At 40.8% G+C, this 22,809-nt stretch overlaps 2 protein-coding genes and 1 long non-coding RNA gene across 4 annotated transcripts in view; 2 read left to right on the top strand and 1 right to left on the bottom strand.

Annotated features, from left to right (window-relative positions):
• The first annotated feature begins 7,096 nt into the window (after positions 1 to 7,096).
• On the top strand, positions 7,097 to 8,565 carry LOC149973227 (uncharacterized). Its single transcript, XR_016490326.1, has 2 exons — positions 7,097 to 7,324; positions 7,475 to 8,565. It is a non-coding gene; the product is annotated as an uncharacterized LOC149973227 (long non-coding RNA).
• Positions 8,566 to 14,867: 6,302 nt separating this feature from the next.
• On the top strand, positions 14,868 to 17,581 carry LOC110500534 (uncharacterized). The gene is made up of 3 exons (XM_090214621.1): positions 14,868 to 15,113; positions 15,499 to 15,844; positions 16,108 to 17,581. Exons 2-3 carry the CDS (start codon positions 15,655 to 15,657, stop codon positions 16,158 to 16,160), a joined length of 243 nt encoding a protein of 80 aa, XP_090070747.1. The 5' UTR covers positions 14,868 to 15,113; positions 15,499 to 15,654; the 3' UTR covers positions 16,161 to 17,581.
• A 130-nt stretch (positions 17,582 to 17,711) lies between these two features.
• LOC110500532 (claudin-7-A) overlaps positions 17,712 to 22,809 on the bottom strand; it is a 40,924-nt gene continuing 35,826 nt past the window's right edge. For both annotated transcript variants that reach the window (XM_090214620.1, XM_021577938.3), the window contains 2 exons: positions 20,799 to 20,883; positions 17,712 to 19,717 (listed from right to left, as the gene is read on the bottom strand). In XM_090214620.1, coding sequence (XP_090070746.1) covers positions 19,543 to 19,717; positions 20,799 to 20,883 — 260 coding nt within the window. In that variant the 3' untranslated portion in view covers positions 17,712 to 19,542. The remainder of the gene's footprint in view (positions 19,718 to 20,798; positions 20,884 to 22,809) is intronic.

The raw sequence follows: 22,809 nt of genomic DNA, 5'->3' as shown, positions 1-22,809 counted from the left end.
CTAGTTTTATCCCTAGTTTTATCCCTAGTTTTGTCCCTAGTTTTATCCCTAGTTTAATCCCTAGTTTTATCCCTAGTTTTATCCCTAGTTTTGTCCCTAGTTTTGTCCCTAGTTTTATCCCTAGTTTTATCCCTAGTTTTGTCCCTCCATCTCAGTCATTTTCTCATAGGGATTTTACCGATGACAAACAATGTCAGTATACAGCAAGTTATCTTTAAAGATTAGATTCACAGCTATACATAAGACACATTTTCAGGGAATGTTCAGGTCAACAAGAAGTTTGAACTTTGACCTCTATGGAACGTTTCAGAATGATGTGTATAAATTGCTTTTTAAAAGGAAATACTAATACATTTTCAACTTTGTTTGACAAGTGATTCTGAAATGTTTCTTTGTGATATAATATAACCAACTTTGAAAGCACTAGCTATAGCTTATAGCCTTACATACAATTCTGTGTAATTATGCAGCTATGTTTTTGGATTGTAACGTTGAAATAGAGGCACCAAATGTTACATACAAAGCTAGAACATGGTTTAAAAAGATTTGACCATACCTGTATGAAATATAATTGTAGAATATGCTCAATAATATCTAAACATGTTCATAGTGATGTAGAATACACAACCAAATCAGCCAGGTGTGCCAGATGAAGACGTTAAATTATTCACAGAATTGTTGTAAGATTGTACCCAGAAAGCTGAAATATTGCAACTATTGATCATAACATCTTCAGAAATCAGCTATTCGGACAGTTTTTTTTGCATCTTAGGCGTCTAGTGCACAGCACCAGAATCTCTCATTAGTGTTCAATTGGGTTGAGATCTGGTGACTGATACGCACACACACATACACACACACCCGTTAAACCCCCTATGCTCCTTTGAGAGCCCTCTTTCAAAGTCACCGAGATCTCTTCTAGCCATGGTAGCCAAAATAATGGGCAGCTGGGCATTTTTATACACGACCCTAAGCTTTTGAGGTTAATGTCTTAATTAACATTTGGCAGTTACCTGTATCTGGTAGCATTGAAGATAGGACCCTGTATGTTAGCAACCAAGATTCTGCAAAAAAAGCTTGAAGTGCTGCTATTTCTCTAGAATCACCTAAAACAATGTATTATATGCAGACATATCAGTGACAATCAAAATATCAAAGACGTGTGAAACACACAAACAAAAGACGGCCTTTACAACTCTAGTTGATCCCTTCTGATTATTTTCAGTTTCCTCTGAACTTGTTTGGCATGGTTTTGGAATGTTAAGGCCCCGAGTCAGTTCCTAGAAGATTGGATGTCATCTATTTGGTGGTTGAAGGAGGCCATCGAAACCTCATAAACCACAAAGAGAATAGAATACCGACTGACTGCATTCCACCCAAAGTGATAGTAAAAGAGGCAAAGACAATAATAATTGAGAGAGTTCTTGTTGTAGTGTTAGCTTTGGTACTAACTGCAATTTGTGCATGTTCTGTTGTAATGGTTTTCTTGAGGTGAAGGAGAGGCGTGGTTTCTATTCATGGTTCTTTAATAAAGAAAACTAGACATGAATAGACTAACAAAACAAACGTGCGAAAACCTAAACAGCCCTATCTGGTGCAAACACAGAGACCAGAACAATCACCCACAAACCCCAACACCAAACAGGCTACCTAAATATGGTTCCCAATCAGAGACAATGACTAACACCTACCTCTGATTGAGAACCATATCAGGCCAAACACAGAAACAGACAAACTAGACACACAACATAGAATGCCCACTCAGATCACACCCTGACCAAACAAAACATAGAAACATACAAAGCAAACTATGGTCAGGGTGTGACATGTGTAGAGAAGCAGCAGTGGAAATGCCACTCTGTGTATTTATCAAGACTGGACAGACTAGTTGCCATCGCCAAGATGATTGACACTAAAATATTTTAAAGCTGAGTCACACCCACCTTCACTGAATATCACTCACCGTTCCTCCCCTCTCTCATTTCTTCTATCGCCATTCTCTAAACTCTTGCCCTTTTAAAGTTTTCCTTGTGTAATTGCACCTTGTTCGCCGCTCTCCTAACAACATCACCATTTGCTTCTCTACTATCTTCCTTTTTTTAAAATGAATTATCAGAGGAGACCACAACAAATTTCATTTACAAAAGTATATGAATATTTTGAACAAGCTGCTTTGTTCATTCTTCATGCAATAGGTTGGCTTGCATGTCGCATCAGACACTGTGAGAGATGAGGAAGGGATCAGGGAGAGGAAGGACAGAGCCTGCATGTGGTGAAAAGCCCTGAGGGTGTAGTCAGTAGTCGGTGTCAATGATGTCATAGGTTTGTCTCATGGTGCTATAATATGAAGTTGCCTCAGGAAGAGACTGAATGTTTCGAGAATTAAGTTCTCATGTTCATTAACCAATTCAATTAAACTACTCAGTCTGCTATATCAGGATTTGTAGGATACTGATAGAAATGAAAACAGACAGAGGCCAGTCTACAATAGTCATGAATGTTTATTTATGAGAGCTCTCATCATGTCCTGTACATTGGTCTATATACCTCACATTTCGTCATAAATGTCCCTCCTCCTCTCAGAAACAATGACAATATAGTTCACAAGTCTTCTCCTACTCATACATTGTCTGCCACCTGTTATACAATCTACTACAAGCCCAAGGTCTCTCCCCTCCCTGGGTGGGGACAGAATGTCCTGTAAGGAACACAGTAGTATAGCTTGTCTGTCGATAGCTCCTCTTATCATTTGTTTCTCACTTGCACCCTGCTTACATACTAAAAAGGGGAAAAAAAAGTCATAGTTCTAATTCTGACTAGAACTACACACAACAGATTTAGATATATGATTCTAATGAATTTCATACGATCATATAGTGACAGGGTAGAATTCTGTTAGTTATAGTTCTACGTTAAATGTATACATCATTTAGTCATTATTCATAAAATTCATAACACTGAACCAATGTCATTTTTCCATTGCTATCTCCATCTACATCAAGTGCACCCCCTGCAGGGAGGTGAGAGCGGTGGAGAGGTGGGTAGAGGTAAAGGTGGAGGAGGAGGAGGAGAGAGAGGGATCAATAGAGAGCGAGTGTGTGAGAGAGAGGGGGGGGGGAGTGAGGGAGAGATAGAAGGAGATGGAGAGAGACGAGAGAGAGAGTGTGAGTGAGTGAGTGAGTGAGTAAGTGAGTGAGTGAGCGAGTGAGCGAGTGGGTAGCAAAGAGCTCAAACTGTGTAGGTGGTTATAAACTAACAATAAACAAGGTGTTCACTGAATATCTCTGTGTTGCAGTACTTGATAACCACATAAACAATTCACATGCAAAGGAGTGTTCAAACAGGTGGTGGATCAGCTATTAGTCTTCGACACCTGTCCATGTTGCTTCATTTTATTTTCTTAATCATCAGAGATGAATAGTGAGTCTGACAAGTGCATTGACCAATAGCCTCTGTTTTTTGTGTGGAAGAGCTCTCTCTAGAGACAAAGTATTGTATCTGATATTTCCACACTATAAGGTTGATAAAGCCTTAAATTGAATTTAAAACATTTAATTGTAAAAATTACGGTAATGTCCTTTTTGTGAAAGAGGAAGCCATTGTTATTTTCATGAAATAAACACAGTGATTTATTAGGCATACAGTGATGATTTAAAATACAATCAAATAGTCTGCATGGGGGCTTTAATGTCTTACAGGTCCTGGAACATTGTCGCCCTGTTTTTCAACTACTTGGAACTACCTTTAATCTGTGGTTTTGATTTGCTCTGTTGCAGATGCTGGTGAAAGGTGAATGCATCGTACCAGTGTGTATGGAAAGATAGAAGCAGGATGTGAGGGTAACACAGATGTGAGCATTTATCTGTGTGTCTAACCAGAAGAAGAACATACAAAATGTTTTGCACCAAAATGTATGTTGTAATTTTTTAAATTGATCCCCTTTATTAAAATAGTGAATTTAAGGATATTTTTAATACATGACAATTAAATCAGATGCTCGTCCATCAGATACTAACTGCACATACTGCTTAGCAGAAGGTATGGTATCTATAGCTCACATACTGCAGTAGCAGCAACAGCCCACTCTATCTCAGTGGGCCAAAACCATTCGATTTCTATGGCCTGACTCCAACAACTGGTATCAGCCCATTGCCCATCAGTTCCTCTCTTATCTCGATTCTCTCGTCTTCCTCTCTAACAGGGAATTTCAGTTCTGTTCTTTTGGTTCATACATGCACCTTGGCCCAGGCAAGCTCTTTTTGCTGTGTTGTGTTGCCTAAATTTGCCTACCGCCAACCGCACTGTCAGTGACTGAAACTGTGTGAGCTGATGACCTTCAGTTTCAGAGGCCCTGGAGACAAACAGGTGCCATGTCAGGCTGTTGTGTTGACAAACAATACCTACTAGCTACTTGCATCTGTGCGCAGTGTCCAGATGCATGCTTATTACACTGTCATTACATTATCATGGTGACCTGGCAGGATATATATTCATATTAGAATAATAATATAATAATATACCATCCTAATAGTAATATATCAATAAAGCAATTGCTAAATGAAAGGGCTAATTCCCCCCCCCCCCCCCCCCCCCCAAAAAATATGAAGTTTAAAAGTTCTACACAATGACATCGTCATGTTACATTTTAAAAACAGTGATTTTCAAGCACTATGAAATTAGCAGTGATGCAGGGACCAAGAAAATACCCTCTCTCTGGCTAGAAACTCGTTGCAGGTTTTGAAAATCACCGTTTCTCTTCATTTTAATCCTACCCTGTCACGTCAAAGAGAAGCATTTTTTAGGACCTTTCTTGTCATCTTTTTAACCACAGATCATAGAAACTTGCTGTTTTCACATACAGTATGTAGACACTGGTATGGTGCTGGAGATAATGAACATGAGGTTAAAAAGTGGTGGAATTGCCCTTTAATGTATGACAATTAATCAATTAAGAAGGCCCTTTAGTTTACCCTTACCTCTATGCCATATTGTTTCCTGACAGACACTCTCATGGCCAGTGAGGCAGGGGGCACACACATCCCCCAAAGCACAGACATCCCTGGGTTGCTTGTCTTTTCAGTTTGCTGCAGCTAGAAACTGGAACGAGCTGCAACAAACACTCAAACTGGACAGTTTTATCTCAATCTCTTCATTCAAAGACTCAATCATGGACAGTCTTACTGACAGTTATGGCTGCTTTGCGTGGTGTTGTCTCTACCTTCTTGCCCTTTGTGCTGTTGTCTGTGCCCAATAATGTCTGTACCATGTTTTGTGCTGCTACCATGCTGTGCTGCTACCATGTTGATGTCATGTGGTGTTGCTTCCATACTGTGTTGTCATGTGTTGCTGCCATGCAATGTTGTTGTCTTAGATCTCTCTTTATGTTGTGTTGTCTCTCTTGTCGTGATGTCTGTTTATTTGTATTTTTAATCCCAGCCCCCGTCCCCGCAGGAGGCCTTTTGCCTTTTGGTAGGCCGTCATTGTAAATAAGAATTTGTTCTTAACTGACTTGTCTAGTTAAATAAAATAGGTAAATAAAACATATCTGATACAGTCCAGCAGGGGAAGACGGGGGCAACCCCCCACCACACTGGTTGTCTTACACAGGCAGACACCACAGGGCACAGCAACCGGGAGACAGACATTCACATATGTATGCACGCACGCACATACACACAGACACACACGTTCTTGTTTTGGTTTACGACCCGTAGTTTCCGATCAGTTAAAGAAATGACACAGGACAAATTCCATTGGTGAATCTTTCACTTAAGTTGACCCACCATATGTCAGTGTCTCAGGGTCCATCGCTGACCAGTGGAGAATGAGCCATACAGTTACAGATGTCTTTAAAAGGAGTTCAATTCATTGGAAACTGTCATGTTGCAATACCATACAATATGACTGTATGTGTTGCTTCCTGGCTTGGAAGCTTGTTGCTAAGTCAGACTCACAGACAGGGGTGTTGATGGCTAGTTCCTGATGTGAAGACTGGGTTCCCATACAGGAGTCTCCTGATCAGTGTTCACCCGTGTCTCAGTACTCTCAGATTACAGTCCGTGCTGTTATGTTTTACCTCTCTGTTACTCGTCCTTACCAGGGGTTTACAGTGTAAACAGACAGAAACCACCTGGAGTAAACAGCAGTGGACTCACGTTCCCACGGAAGCTTACAAGGATTTGCTGACCTGACTGTAGTTTGTATAGTTTTTCCTTTCACTTGGTGATATTTTATGCCAAAGGACTTTGACATAAAGTAGGACTTTGGCACAAAGTAAAACTAAAACCAGATTGAGGTTGAGCTCTCCATGATGAATAAAACAACTGAACATCCATTACAGTACTGCGCCATCACTTTAAAACTGTGATTTCACATGTTATTGGTTGATGATATAACTGATGCCAAGGCCCAGCAGTGTGTGTGTGTGTGATCTGTCATTGAGATTTCCTCATGACTCTTAAGTCAGGGTTAGATGATGGAGATACAGTGCAGGTTATTTTGCAGCAAAGGCATTTCATCAGCTTGTGCCTCTCCGTGTCAGTTTTGGGAAAGAGTGGTTTACAGCAGATTTCTCTCCCAGTGGGAAGAACTGAAGAGAGAGAGAATGAGATCCACTGAGCCATTCAATTACACATGCGTATGTCTTTAAACACATGACAGATTCATCATAGTTATGCTATGTTTGGATGTTGACGAGGACCTTTCCCCAGGCCTGTAGGATACTTTGTACAGAAATAAGTTGTAGTTTGAGTTCAAGTTCAAGTTTAGGTTTAAGTTTAACTAGGCAGTGGTGTTAACTTACAGCAACTGCTTTATAGTCAACAAATACAATGAATATGTCTTCATTGGCATTTCTAATATACAGTACTTACTAAATAGGCATGCTCACCTTTGCACCGACACGTACAGAGCATGTCCCTCACAGACCATTTGGCAAAAGAGATGATTAGACAAAACGGAGAAGAGTTAACTTAATCATTGTTCCCATTTTGCCATAAATGTTGAAATGTTGCAACAACGCGTTACTGATCAACCCCTGAGAACACAACAGTCCATTTAAAAGGTGTGAAGTACAGTCACTGTTTAATATCGGTTAGTCATTGACCGTGCGATGTTCAGGTGTCATACATCTACAGAACTGACAACATGCAGGCATGCAAGACTTACCTATGTAATGCAGAAAGTGTATTGTAAACCCACATATAATATACTGCATACTGTATTGTACCTGTGCTGTCGCACCAAACGGAGACCACGACGACCAGCAGGAGAGACACCCAGATGATCTTGGACATGATGATGGCAGCCGTGAACACTGGACAAAGTGGGTCTTTACTCTTGGTAATGTCTCAGTAGTGTTTCAGTGAAATAGTACATTTCCTCCTAAGACCTCCTTTATATAATATCTGGCAAGAATCACCAACCCCTTGCCTCTCTGTCAACTCTCCATGGGTTTTATTTGTGTTCTTGCCAGGCAGAGAAAGAGATAGGTCTGCACAGGCCGTAGGGGCTTTTTGGATTTCGTCTACCACGGGCCTGCCTTCCCAGCTGATATGTGATGATGAAGGGGCTAGAAAAGGCAGGACAACAGGATGTGAAACAGAAAAACCCATGAAGACCCATCTATGGCTAGCCCCAATGCTGCAAGAGGTGTTGTGGTGGTGGTGGTTAAGACTGATTGGGGCTGTGTTCATATTAATCTGGTAAAGATTTGATCTGTAACTAGGGCTACAATATGCAAGGTGGGTGATCGTTGCCCAACCATTAGTTGTTGCATTTTTACCAATGGCTTTTCAATCTGTAACTATTCAAAGAAAGGCGTCCACATGTAAAATGTGCATTTCTTTCTCTGATTATATCTGTTTACCTGGAATTTAACAGTCATTGTGTGTGCTCTCTGCAATCATATCACATTATTCAAGATTTATAAAATATTAACATTTACTACATAGGCCTAGAGACCCTTCACAAACCCTTTACACAAGGTAAAGGGCTACCATTGAATTCTGCAAAAAAAATACACAAAAATAACTGAAGTTGGCACAAGATGGAGGGAAAGTTGGAGCATAACTAACAAAATTACAGTTAACAAAAATGTACAGTATAAACTAATGTATAGAATTTATTATACAAGAGACAAAATTCACAAATTCTACAGCACAACGCCAGAGTAATGTCTTAAGTTTAAACTAATAATTACTCGACAATCCATGCTTTCTGGTAAAGCTATAAAGTCCGGAAGTTGTGGGCGGAGCTAGAAAGTTGGTTGTCAGAGGTATTACAATTTAAACTTACTTTTAATCCATCTGTCTACATATTTCAAGTATGGCATATGGGGGAGATACCCAATGGGCTGGTAATTCTCTTTTCATCACTCATCTTGAAAAAATGTATACTAAAAACTTGGAAATCAATCTGCCATCATTAACACAATGGAAAAATCTATGATTTACAGTGCCTTGCAAAAGTATTCATCCCCTTTGGCGTTTTTTCTATTTTCTTGCATTACAACCTGTACTTTAAATTGATTTATATTTGGATTTCATGTAATGGACATACACAAAATAGTTATTGAAATTATTGTTTAAAAAAAAAAAAAAAAATGGAAAAGTGGTTCGTGCATATGTATTCACCCCCTTTGCTATGAAGCCCCTAAATAAGATCTGGTGCCACCAATTACCTTCAGAAGTCACATAATTAGTTAAATAAAGTCAACTTGTGTGCAATCTAAGTGCCACATGATCTGTCATATGATCTCAGTATATCTATACCTGTTCTGAAAGACCCCAGAGTCTGCAACACCACTAAGCAAGGGGCACCACCAAGCAAGCGGCACCATGAAGACCAAGGAGCTCTCCAAACAGGTTAGGGAGAAAGTTGTAGAGAAGTACAGATCAGGGTTGGGTTATAAACAAATATCTGAAACTTTGAACATCCCACAGAGCTCCATTAAATCCATTATGAAAAAATTGAAAGAATATGGCACCACATCAAACCTGCCAAGAGAGGGCTGCTCACCAAAACTCACGGACCAGGCAAGGAGGGCATTAATCAGAGAGTCAATAAAGAGACCAAAGATAACCCTGAAGGAGCTGCAAAGCTCCACAGTGGAGATTGGAGTATCTGTCCATAGGACTACCTTAAGCCATACACTCCACAGAGCTGGGCTTTATGGAAGAGTGGCCATAAAAAAAGAAAAAAATTGGTGTTCACCAAAAGGCATGTGGGATACTCCCCAAACATATGGAAGAAGGTACTCTGGTCAGATGAGACTACAATTTAGTTTTTTTGGCCATCAAGGAAAACGCTATGTCTGGCGCAAACCCAACACCTCTCATCATCCCGAGAACACCATCCCCACAGTGAAGCATGGTGGTTGCAGCATCATGCTGTGGGGATGTTTTTCATCGGCAGTGACTGGGAAACTGGTCAGAATTTAAGGAATGATGGATGGCGCTAAATACAGGGAAATTCTTGAGGGAAACCTGTTTCAGTCTTCCAGAGATTTGAGACTGGGATGGAAGTTCACCTTCGAGCAGGACACTAAGCATACTGCTAAAGCAACACTCAAGTGGTTTAAGGGGAAACATGGAATGGCCTAGTCAAAGCTCAAACCTCAATCCAATTGATGAGAAACTGTGATATAACTTAAAGATTGCTGTACACCAGCGGAGCTGGAGGAGCTGGAGCTGGAGTAGTTTTGCCTTGAAAAATGGGCAAAAATCCCAGTGGCTAGATGTGCCAAGCTTATAGAGACATACCCCATGAAACTTGCAGCTGTAATTGCTGAAAAAGGTGGCTATACAAAGTATTGCCTTTGGGGGGTGAATAGTTATGTATGCTCAAGATTTAATTTTTTTTGTCTTATTCCTTGTTTGTTTCACAGTAAAAAATATTTAGCATCTTCACAATGATAGGCATGTTGTGTAAATCAAATGATACAAACCCCCCCAAAATCTATTTTAAATGCAGGTTGTAAGGCAACAAAATAGGAAAAATGCCAAGGGGGTGAATACTTTTGCAAGCCATTGTAATATTGAAATAGCATGGGCGACCGAGAAAAACTAATTTGTACAATTTAAGACTAAGTGGCAAACAACAGTGCAGTCACTAGGGATAGGGGTGTGAGCGTGCGGGGGCAGATTAGATGTAGTCATTGTTTGTGTGTTTCTCTGTAAGTTTTGTTCGTGTAAATGCGCATCTGTAGTGGGGGAAAAAATATTTTAAAAATTTGGGAAAAAATATTATATACAGTACGAGTCACACTAACTCATTCCAGGGTTTTTCTTTATTTTGACTATTTTCTACACTGTAGAATAATAGCTAAGATATCAAAACTATGAAATAACACATATTTATTTAACTAGGCAAGTCAGTTAAGAACAACCTCTTATTTACAATGACGGCCTACCGGGGAACAGTGGGTTAACTGGCAAAAGGCCTCCTGCTGGGATGGGGGCTGGGATTCAAAATATTTAAAAAAAACAAAATAAAAAATAAAATCAAATATATATATATATAGGACATAACACACATCATGTCAAGAGAGACAACACAACACTACATAAAGAGAGACCTAAGACAACAACATAGCAACACATGACAACACAGCATGTTAGCAGCACAACATGGTAGCAGAACAAAACATGGTACAAACATCATTGGGCACAGACAACAGCACAAAGGGCAAGAAGGTCACGCAAAGCAGCCACAACTGTCTGTAAGAGTGTCCATGATTGAGTCTTTGAATGAAGAGATTGAGATAAAACTGTCCAGTTTGAGTGTTTGTTGAAGCTTGTTCCAGTCGCTAACTGCAGCGAACTGAAAAGACGAGGAACTCAGGGATGTGTGCTTTGGGGACTTTTAATAGAATGTGACTGGCAATACAGGTGTTGTATGTGGAGGATGAGGGCTGCAGTAGATATCTCAGATAGGAGGGAGTGAGGCCTAAGAGGGTTTTATAAATAAGCATCAACCAGTGGGTCTTGCGACGGGTATACAGAGTTGACCAGTTTACAGAGGAGTATAGAGTGGAGTGATGTGTCCTATATGGAGCATTGGTGGCACCCTTACCTGCCGATCTATAAATTACGTCTCCGTAATCTAGCAGGGGTAGGATGGTCATCTGAACCAGGTTTTTATTGGTTGCTGGGGTGACTAAGGAGCGATTACGATAGAGGAAACCAAGTCTAGATTTAACTTTAGCCTGCAGCTTTGATATGCGCTGAGAGATGGACAGTGTACCGTCTAGCCATACTCCCACGTACTTGTATGAGGTGACTACCTCAAGCTCTGAACCCTCAGAGGTAGTAATCACACCTGTGGGGAGAGGGGCATTCTTCTTACCAAACCACATTACCTTTATTTTGGAGGTGTTCAGAACAAGGTTAAGGGTAGAGAAAGCTTGTTGGACACTAAGAAAGGTTTGTTGTAGAGGGTTTAACACAACATCTTGGGAAGGGCCAGCTGAGAATAAGACTGTATCATCTGCATATAAATGAATACGAGAGCTTCCTACTGCCTGAGCTATGTTGTTTATGTAAATTGAGAAGAGCGTGGGGCCTAGGATCAAGCCTTGGGATACTCCCTTGGTGACATGCAGTGGCTGAGACAGCAGATGGTCTGACTTTATACACTGCACTCTTTAAGAGAGGTAGTTAGCAAACCAGGCCAAAGACCCCTCAGAGACACCAATACTCCTTAGCCGGCCCACTGGAATGGAATGGTTTACCGTATCAAAAGCTTTGGCTAAGTCAATAAAAATAGCAGCACAACATTGCTTAGAATCAAGGGAAATGGTGTTAAGGTTGCAGTGACACATCCATAACCTGATAGGAAACCAGATTGCATACCAGAGAGAATACTATAGACATCAAGAAAGCCAGTCAGTTGATTCGTTTTTTCAGCACTTTTGATAAACAGGGCAAAATAGAAATAGGCAGTTAAGATCAGCTTGATCTCCCCCTTTAAGTAAATGATTAACCGTGGCTGTCTTCCAAGCAATGGGAACCTCCCCAGAGAGGAGAGACAGGTTAAAAAGGTCAGAGATGGGCTTGGCAATGATTGGGGAAGCAACCTTAAAGAACCAAGGGTCTAAACCATCTGACCCAGATGGTTTTTGGGGGTTAAGTTTAAGGAGCTCCTTTAGCACCTCAGACTCAGTGATTGCCTTCGGGGAGAAACTTTGTAGCGGGGCAGGGGAAAAAGATGGAGAAGCTTCGGGATAGTCGCATTAGAAGGGGTGGGAGATGAGGAAATGTTGGACGGGCAAGGAGGCATGGCTGAGTCAAATAGGATTTCTGACTTAATGAAGTGGTGATTAAAGAGCTCAGCCATGTGCTTCTTGTCAGTAACAACCACATCATCAACATTAGGGGACATGGGCAGCTGTGAGGAGGAGGGTTTATTCTCCAGATCTTAACCGTTTTCCAGAACTTATTGGGGTTAGACCCACAGAGAGAGAACTGCTCCTTAAAGTAACTAACTTTGGCCTTCCGGATAGCCTGAGTGCACTTATTTCTCATTTGCCTGAACGAGAGCCAGTCAGCCTAAGTATGCGTGTGCCGAGCCTTTCGCCAAATGCAATTCTTCAGGTGGAGTAACTCTTCAAGATCACGGTCAAACCAGGGGCTGAACCTGTTTTTAATTCTGATTTTCTTTATGGGGCCTTATTTGTAAACAATACCACAGAAAATATAAAAAAAGAAGGTCCCAGCACCTTTGACAGAGGGGATCAAGCTGATTCTATACCAATTTACAGAGGCCAGTTCATGAAGGAAGGCTTGCTCATTAAAGCTTTTTTAGCAAGCTTCTATGAAAAATCAGAACAGGTCGTTTCACTGAGCAGCCATTACGAACACAGGCTGTAAAACAGTGATCACTAAGGTCATTACAGAAAGCACCAGACTGGTACATATCAGGATTATTTGTGAGGATAGAGAAGAGTAGCCTTTTCTGGGTGTTTGGAGTCATACCTTGTTGGATTGGTAATGATCTGAGAAAGATTTAGGGAGTACCATTGCTTTAGGAGTCACAGTTTAGGTCACCTAGCAGGACAAATTCAGACTTAGTGTAAGGGGCCAGGAGAGAGCTCAGGGCAGGTAGGGTACAGGCCGGTGCAGATGGAGGACGATAGCACAAAGCAACAGTCAACAAAGAGCTATTTGAAAGTTTAATGCTTAAAACCAGCAAATCAAATTATTTGAGGACAGACTTGGTGGAGACAACCGAGCACTGAAGGTGATCCTTGGTAAAGATTGCCACTCCCCCACCTTTGGAAGATCTGTCTTGCCAAAAAAGGTTATAATCAGAATGGTTAACTTCAGTATTCACAACACTCTTGGAATCATGTAGTAACCAAAAAGTGTTAAGGAAATCAAAACATATTTTTTTATTTGAGATCATTCAAAGTAGCCACCCTTTGCATTGATGACAGCTTTGCACACACTTGGCGTTCTCTCAATCAGCTTTATAAGGTTGTTACCTGGAATGCATTTCAATGAACAGGTGTGCCTTGTTAAAAGTTCATTTGTTGAATATCCTTCCTTTTAAGCCAATCTGTTGTGTTGTGACAAGGAAGGGGTAGTATACAGAAGATAGCCCTATTTGGTAAATGACTAAGTCAATATTATGTCAGGAACAGCTCAAACAAGCCAAGGGAAACAACAGTCCATCATTACATTAAGACATGAAGGTCAGTTAATATGTAACATTTAAAGAACTTTGAAAGTTTCTTCAAGTGCAGTCGCAAAAACTTTCAAGAGCTATGATGAAACTGGCTCTCATGAGGACCGCCACAGGAAAGGAAGACCCAGAGTTACCTCTGCTGCAGAGTTACCTCTGCTGCAGAGTTAGCTGCACCTCAGATTGCAGCCCAAATAAATGCTTCACAGAGTTCAAGTAACAGATACACCTCAATATCAACTGTTCAGAGGAGACTGTGTGAATCAGACCTTCATGGTTGAATTGCTGCAAAGAAACCACTACTGAAGGACACCAATAATAAGAACAGACTTGCTTGGACCAAGAAACACGAGAAATGGACATTAGACCGGTGTCCAAATGTTAGATTTTTGGTTCCAACCGCCATGCCTTTGTGAGACGCAGAGTAGGTGAACAGATGATCTCTGCACGTGTGGTTCCCACCATGAAGCATGGAGGAGGAGGTGTGATGGTGTTGGGGTGCTTTGCTGGTGAAGCTGTCTGTAATTTATTTAGACTTCAAGGCACACTGAACTAACATTGCTGCCACAGCATTCTGCAGTGATACGCCATCCCATCTGGTTTGTGCTTAGTGGGAATGTAATTTGTTTTTCAACAGGAAAATGACCTAAAACCCACCTCCAGGCTGTGTAAGGGCTAATTTACCAAGAAGGAAAGTGATGAAGTGCTGCATCAGATTACCTGGCCTCCACAATCACCTGCCATCAACCCAATTGAGATGGTTTGGGATGAGTTGGACTGCAGAGTGAAGGAAAAGTAGCCAACAAGTGCTCAGCATGTCTCCTTCAAGACTGTTGGAAAAGCATTCATCGTGAAGCTGCTTGAGTGCATGCCAAAAGTATGCAAAGGTGGCTACTTTGAAGAATCTAAAATCTAAAATATATTTTGATTTGTTTAACACTTTTTTTTGGCTACTTACATACTTCCATGTGTTATGGCATAGCTTTGATGTATTCACTATTATTCTAGAAAATAGTAAAAATAAAGAAAAACCTTGAATGAGTAGGCGTGTCCAAACTTTTTTATCTGCCATTTGACCTCAATGCATCTGGAAGAAACCAGCTACTGCAGATGAGTCACCTATTTTGTGTGGTTGGTGCGTTATAGGTTATGCATATATTGCGTGGATGGCGCGGGTAGGTTCTATTACACCCACGTTTTAATACAGTCCCTCGCAGTGACGTAGAAAAGAGCAATGTGTGTGAGTCAGAACAACTAGGAAATCCCCCAGTGAGAGTTACGACAGAAGGTGCTGTTCCTTTAAGCGGAGACTTCCTAAAACAAGCACGACAAGAAAGGAGCAGATAAACAACAACTGCCGGGGGTAGAATAACCTCGAAAAGACCGTTTACCGGGATTAATCTTGTTCATACAAACGACGGATCTTTAAGGTAAGAGTGTTGTTTACAGCTAGACAATTATACACAAAACGTATGTTATGTATTAGTTATAAGGAAAAGGGTACATGGTACGCTTTCTTATAGCCCAGGGCCGGCTTGGCAAATATGGACATTGACATGACACACACCACACTTTACACTTAAGTCCAGAAATTAATCCATATTGTATAGGCTATTGCAACACTATGTTTATGTGTACAGGTAGGCCACTATATAATTCATAGGCTCAATGCTGTGAATAATTATGTAGCTAAGAGACTTAATTCGTCAATACTGTTGTTTCATCGGCAAACGAGCTTCTCCCGTTATGCGCACTTTATTTGGTTAATACTCAGGAACGCAACTAATTTCATGGCAACTATTTCCCCATCCGTAGGTGTGTCCGAGCACAATTTCTGCTGATTTTGCATATCAAAAATCCCAGAACACTGTTGAAAGCCATTGCGGAAGTAAACCCAACCTCGACGTGAGAAGAGAGAATAGGGGGCCACCAAGTGGACTCAACGGAGAAATACTGCGCGCGACCTTCTGTATGGGAGAGATGTACGGATCGTCAGGAATGCCAGATCTGATTCCATCGAATGGCCCGCGACAGCCTGGTCCGGCCGGCCAGTTCAACCCGGGGCATAGGCAGGTAGCACAGAATGGGCATGAGAGGCCCAACCCCCAGAGACTAGGGCAGCGGGCGCCCAAGCTCGGACAAATTGGTCGTTCCAAGAAAGGTGAGTAAAGTGGAAATATTCCTCTCCCTGTACACCCACATATTTTGAGAGATATATGCCTACTGTATTGTGATTTTGTGGTTATGTCAGGTTTTATGAGTATAGACCAAGATAGAGACATTTAAAACCAGAATCTGTCATCTTTCCAGCCTCCCCACCACTATATAATCTAATCAAAATAGGAATAAAATATGATTATTCTCAACCTTATTGACACTTGTATGAGTAGATATTCAACTAATTGTTACCTTTCCCTTTTCCAGTGGACCTAGGGGATGAGGACGTGGATGACATCATGAATAATAATGGCCAATAAAAATGTTCCGTGTCCCTCAACCTCTCACCCATCTCCTAAACCACACCACATGTGCCAATGAAGATCTTCGAAGCCAAACTCACTGAATCCATTTGACCTTGATCAATCAACTTTACAAGTGACCTCCCCTGAAGCTTGGCCTAGGATATCATAGCTGAAAAGCTCATCGTGGCACATTGAGGGACAGTTCTATTGCCGGAATTCTAGACATTAGTTCTAGACATTAATTTTAGGATTCTATAGACCTTTGCATCAAAAGCTTGTATATTGCGGTTAACTTGTCTGTTGTTATACTGTGAATGAATTGTACTGAAACTTGTTCTGCTCTTATTACCTCTGTAGTGGACTATCTGCACTTGGGAAAGTACAGTGTGGCTTGTCTTTAAAGCTTCTAAAGGGCTACATTTGAAAAAAGTTGCACTCTTTAAATGATAAGGTAAAATGAAATGGAGTAGGAGTGCTGATCTAGGATCAGGTCCCCACTTGTCTATAGAATCTTATTTAATATCATCTAAAAGGCAAGTCTGATCTTAGATCAGCACACAGAGGCTATGAATACAGTTTTCTTCTTGGTTACTGATTTTACAAGGTGGATGTTGTGTAGAAGAAGGCAGGACGAAAGCCTGTTAACATGTAACGTACAGGTGGAACATTGAGTTACTGACAGTTGTGATTTAATCTAAATCTGTGGTTCTCTCACCTTGTGGTATCAGGTTACTGCTGAATGATCACTGTTTTGGAATGCATGGACAGTTGGAAAAGGTTACTACTGATCATTTATATTTACAAAAAAAATATTGTTTTGGTTTATTACCTTGTTTTAAATCAATTATGGATGGCTATTATTTTCCAGCACATTTTTTTTTAGAGTTGATATAATATATGGTTTATGTTGTTTTTCGTATGTTATTGCGTAATGGTGCACTTTGTGGGAATGACTGTTAAATATGTGACGATGAAACTTTACATATTTCTATGCACGGATTCTATTTAAGCATCAACAAGTCGGGGTATACTTCCTGTCCAGAAGGGCTACTTTCTTCTTCGTTTAAATGTTTTTTATCATAAAGGCTGAGGCCCAAACGGCACCCTATTCCCTACATAAGTCCTATGGGCCATAGTCAAAAGTAGTGCACTATATAGGGAATAGGGTGCCGTTTGGGACACATTTAATATTTCATGTGGACTATAAAGACAATGTTGACCTAACTAATGCCTGTAACTTTCTTGTACACTGGTCACTACTTTCAGTGAAACATTGCATTTCACAGCATAGCTAATAGTGACGCTGTCATGATCACATGGCTTAAATGGATGGAATTGTTATGTGCATTGGGAATGTTTGCATGAAAATGTGATTTTTGCATAATAATTCATTATTGGTAATAAAGGAGGGAAGAGCTTTTCTTTTTTTAATGGAACATTTATAATATCATTATGATTGAAATGCAACCTCCAGAATTACACTCGCCCGTGTCGTACTTCTAAACAGCCAAATACGAGCCCCCATGTCGAACCAAATACGACAAAGAACACACATCACCCGTTGTATAATATTCCTGTCGTGTATTTTATTATCAGAGATGTTCCATATTGGGATATTGATAGGTATAACATTGCATTTTAACTGTTGTTACGAGAAAACAAGAACCATTGGATAACCTGTCAATAAAAGAAAAATGGGCGACATATACAAATTGTAGAAGAACATGTATTATGTAGTAAGCTACATGGCCATTTATTAAAATAAACATTTCTAGAAACATTTTGGACATCTTACAACCATAGAAACATCATTTCTATTTAGTAATCTGGTTACTATTGCTATCTAATAATTGTATTTCTATGCTTACAACATCACCTAATACAAAAGCACCCACGGTTAAAATTCCGCTCAGCATCTTCTCAGTCAAAGGCAGGATGGTTGAGCTTTCTCAGTGATCACAAATATCAAACATAAAATATTATTTATGCTGTCTAAAGCTAAAAGCAAAAACACAAGACTGTACTGGAGACACAAGGCTACACTAGCACTTGGGAATGGTACTACCATATTCTGCTACATTTAAAACACAAACCGAGGCTACAATCAGAGCTCAACATTAGCATACTATATAGAATGCATTCCAAACATATTGCTCCACCCTAAGTAGAATACTAGTATGGACATTAGAACAGAGCAAGACTTCATACAGAGTAATTAACAAATGGTCAAACACATAAATAAAAACCTGTTTGATGATAATAATATATATCGTGTATTTCAGTAATAAAATAAAAAACACTCCTTAGTAAGAGTCAAGGCACCTGTTAAGAATGACTGTGGTGAAAGATATTTTATAATGGGATAGAGTATATTGCAGGCCTGTATGAAAAGCCCTCTCCCTTTTGGAGTGCAGTGGTGAATTGCTTGGGGATTCACCATAGTGTATGCAGTCACTCACAACTAGTGTGACGTCAACACTTGGCTTGAACGGTGAACGTCCTTGGTGACAGTCACGTCGACAGAAAACTCCATTGTAAAAGAACTGGTGGCGCGCTAGTCCCTTTTGCTATTATACATACATAGCTATCCCCTGAGTGTGCCAAAAGTATGCCCTTAGCACCACACCGAGTTTAATTTATTACCTTCAATTACAATGGAAATGCTAAATTAAATGCACAGTGTTTCTTACAGGGGGGTGAGAGTGTTTGCCATGATGCTGCATCTTGGCTGTAATATGAGAAGTAAGTGTGTGTGTGTGTGTGTGTGTGTGTAATACGAGAACATACACCCTAAGACATGGTCTGTTAATATAAGGCGCTTCCAATAACCAATTACAGTGTATTTGTGAGGTCCACTCATAAACAATTGTGGAATGTTGGGAGGGGGTGAGAGACGTCACTCAAAAACAAACTACTGCATGATAGAGTCTTGTTGGGGTGGGGGTCGGGCGGTCTCCTCTGTAAAACTATATTCACATCCAGTAATTCTTTCTTTTTTTGTCATCCTGTCATACTATCTCTATATGCTCCCCAAATGCAAACTTCATGGGCAACATTTACACTGTCCAAAAGAGCACAGATCTGTGCAAATTTCTTTTACAGTAAATCTCATTATAATCTGGCAGCTGGTTTAATTTGAAACTCATGCGTTACTCTTTATGCATTGCTCAGTTTACTAAACTCTAGTTAAATAACCGCATCCTTAATACACATTTCAGATGAAATCACGGTGCCAGAATATAATGGAAGTTTACGGTATTTCTTATACATATCTGTGCTCTTTTGCGCCACAAAAAATTCACCCCATAAGTACAACAGACTAGTAAAGTTCGACTCCATGTACAAACTCTTTCATATTCAAGCTTCTGTTATTCCGGTTATCGGCAGTAGAGGGCACTCACACATACTCCTTGGTGCTGCTGGGGGGGGAGCGGGCGCTCACGCCACTCATGGCGGGGTATTTGGGCACCGGCTTTTTACTCCTGGGGCAGGAAGATGCCAGCATGGCTCCCCCCAGCACATCCAGGAAAGAACCTCCCCAGGCAATGAAGATGGCTGCTCCAAACTCAAACCTGTGAGTGGGGAGAGGGAGAGAAGAGTGAGACATGGTTTTAGAGCAGTGTTCTTACATTCTTCGGTAACACTTTACACCTTAAGTTGCCCCTATAGCCTTACAATAATAAAACATAGTTTTGTCCATTATCGCCCTTACAAAAAAAAATAGCAGTCATAGTGCAGTATAACTGCAGTTAAAGTGCAGTTTAACTGCAGTATGCTGCAATTACTGCACCCAAAATACCAGTCGACTGCAGTTACTACACTTTACTGCAGTTTAAAAACTGCAATCTTTTTTTGTAAGGCCGCAAACAGGTTAATGTAGCCCTAAAAAAATATTCAGGAATTGTGTAGGCAGCCAGGGCTGTCTCAGCCTCCAGTATTTATGCTGCAATAGTTTATGTGTCGGGGGGCTAGGGTCAGTCTGTTATATCTGGAGTATTTCTCCTGTCTTATCCGGTATCCTGTTTGAATTTAAGTATGCTCTCTCTAATTCTCTTTCTTTTTCTTTCTTTCTTTCTTTCTTTCTGAGGACCCGAGGACCTGAGCCCTAGGACCTTGCCTCAGGACTACCTGGCCTGATGACTCCTTGCTGTCCCCAATCCACCTGGTCGTGCTGCTGTTTCCAGATTCAACTGTTCTGCCTGTGGCTATGGAACCCTGACCTGTTCACCGGACGTGCTACCTTGTCCCAGACCTGCTGTTTTCAACTCTCTAGAGACAGCAAGAGCGGTAGAGATACTCTGAATGATCAGCTATGAAAAGCCAACTGACATTTACTCCTGAGGTGCTGACCTGTTGCACCCTCTGCAACCACTGTGATTATTATTATTTGACCCTGCTGGTCATCTATGAACATCTTGGCCTTGTTCTGTTATAATCTCCACTCGGCACAGCCAGAAGAGGACTGACCACCTCTCATAGCCTGGTTCCTCTCTAGGTTTCTTCCTAGGTTCCGGCCTTTCTAGGGAGTTTTTCCTAGCCACCGTGCTTCTACACCTGCATTGCTTGCTGTTTGGGGTTTTAGGCTGGGTTTCTGTACAGCACTTTGTGACATCAGCTGATGTAAGAAGGGCTTTATAAATACATTTGACTTACTTGGTGTTGACAGGAGTATAAGGGTTATAGAAGGCCCGGATGACATTGTGAGCGAACCACGAACAGGCCACTACTGCACACAGAGCTGAATGAGAAAGAAAAAACATTCACATACAAAAAAAGAAGGATCAGACGGATCAGCATTGTTTTACGTCAGACGGTGTCACTCCTAAGTGACGCTCATCCCTCAACCGATCAGTCTTGTAGGATGTGTAACTCATATTAACATTTTAATATTCCAGAGCATCCGACATTCAAATATGAAAACATATTTCCTAATTTATGATGTCACTGCGCTTTCATTGATCCTCTATGAAATAGGCAGAATAGCTAGCTAAATCATCAATTGCATTGGGAGAAAAAACAAAATGGTGGCTACCTCCTAGTAAAATGATGTGCAAGCACGTTAGCCGCAAGTGCTTTGATCAGCTGCTTAATGTTAGCTAACTTGTAGCTAGCTTACTGACATAGCTACCTAGCTGACTCTACCTTACTGACATAATCGGATTGCTTGGCTTGTTTAATTACCCTCAAGTTGTAGACATGCTGCCTCAAAAGTAGGAGGGAATGTTATCTGATTCTGGGCACAGACAGAACAGGTAGCGCATCTGCCTCATGAAAACAGCTAGCTTTGGTGGAAGCGTTCAGCATTGAGTGTGCAGCACAATGTAGCTGGTTGGTTAGCAGCATCCCATTATTTGTTTTATATGAAGTGACTGGCTCAGCTAGCAAGCTAATGTTGGACAAATTTAAGCTAGCTTTCGTGCACATTGTCAATCTTTAGAAATACTGCTTGTTAAAGCACAAACTGCTCTGCTAGATGTAAAATGATGCGACTAAGACTTCCTCACCAAAAACCGTCAGAATTATTGACTAGGGCTGTTATGGTGGCCGTATTACCACCACACCGGCAGGCACATACATTCCATGTGACCGTTTACTCAACGGAACTAGACTTCTCCAAGCTATGATGCTGATGCTGGTCATTAGTAGCCTATCAAACTTGCTAACTGCCTGGTACTCAGCACACTATTGTCCATCTAATCTCTCTGACATCAATGCAAATGTAATCAAAAATCTAATTAAAACACTTCATGAGAGCCCATGAGCTCATGTTGCTCAATATTTCAATAGGCTATGCTATTGCGTGAGAAAACAGAGTTTGGATGGCCTATATTAAAAAGAAGAGGATCCCATCAGCTTTCTATAGGCTAGGCCAACTATATTTATTTCTCAACTTTCCTAACATTAAGCACATTGCTTTGCTTTACATCAGGAGTATAGCCTACCTGGCTGGTATGAAAATGAACCCCAGGAAAAGTATCCCCCATTTGCTATTTAAGTGCATAGATGACATTTATTTTTTCCCCTGCCCCTGTTCCGAGACAGGTGCATGATAACCATCCATGTGTAATCGCACTTGTGGTCAATTTTGAGAAGAGTGTTTTCCTGCTAATTGATTGCATTTTGGAACATTTGCACTTATGGCCTACTGCTGTGCGTGCATTTCTGCACTTACAATGTGAAGAAATAGCCTAATAGTTTATCAACATTTTAACCTCAATGTTCTGATCTGTTGCATCAGACTAATTGCTTTTAAAAGGTTTTTGATGGGAGTGGCTGTATTAACCTCTCTTGGGTAGGGGGCAGTATTTTGACTTCCAGATGAAAAGCGTTCCCAAAGTAAACTGCCTGTTACTCAGGCCCAGAAGCTAGGATATGCATATATTGGTGGATTTGGATAGAAAACACTCTAAAGTTTCTAAAACTGTTAAAATTATGTCTGTGAGTATAAAATAACTGATATAGCAGGCGAAAACCCAGAGGACAACCCCAGCCTACCTCTATTTTCAATGGCTATCACTTTAATTACAAGGCCAAGTCCTCCCAGAATGCAGTTCCTAGGGCTTCCACTAGATGTCAACAGTCTTTAGAACGAGTTTCAGGATGGTTTTTGGAAAAATGAACCAGAAATTGTAGTTTTTCTAGGTGGCTCTCATTTTGGCTGTAG

Source organism: Oncorhynchus mykiss, chromosome 21, assembly GCF_057628025.1.
Source record: "Oncorhynchus mykiss isolate SJ-2025 chromosome 21, ASM5762802v1, whole genome shotgun sequence".
Lineage (NCBI taxonomy): Eukaryota > Metazoa > Chordata > Actinopteri > Salmoniformes > Salmonidae > Oncorhynchus > Oncorhynchus mykiss.
The sequence above is the reverse complement of the archived record's forward strand: the minus strand, read 5'-3'. Positions and strand labels throughout refer to the sequence as shown.

Bases quoted from the DNA above. Each gene is read 5' to 3' on its own strand.
- LOC110500534 (XM_090214621.1), top strand. From the start codon at position 15,655: ATGGGAGAGATGTACGGATCGTCAGGAATGCCAGATCTGATTCCATCG. The intron at 15,845-16,107 runs GTGAGTAAAGTG...TCCCTTTTCCAG, and splicing joins AATTGGTCGTTCCAAGAAAG to TGGACCTAGGGGATGAGGAC.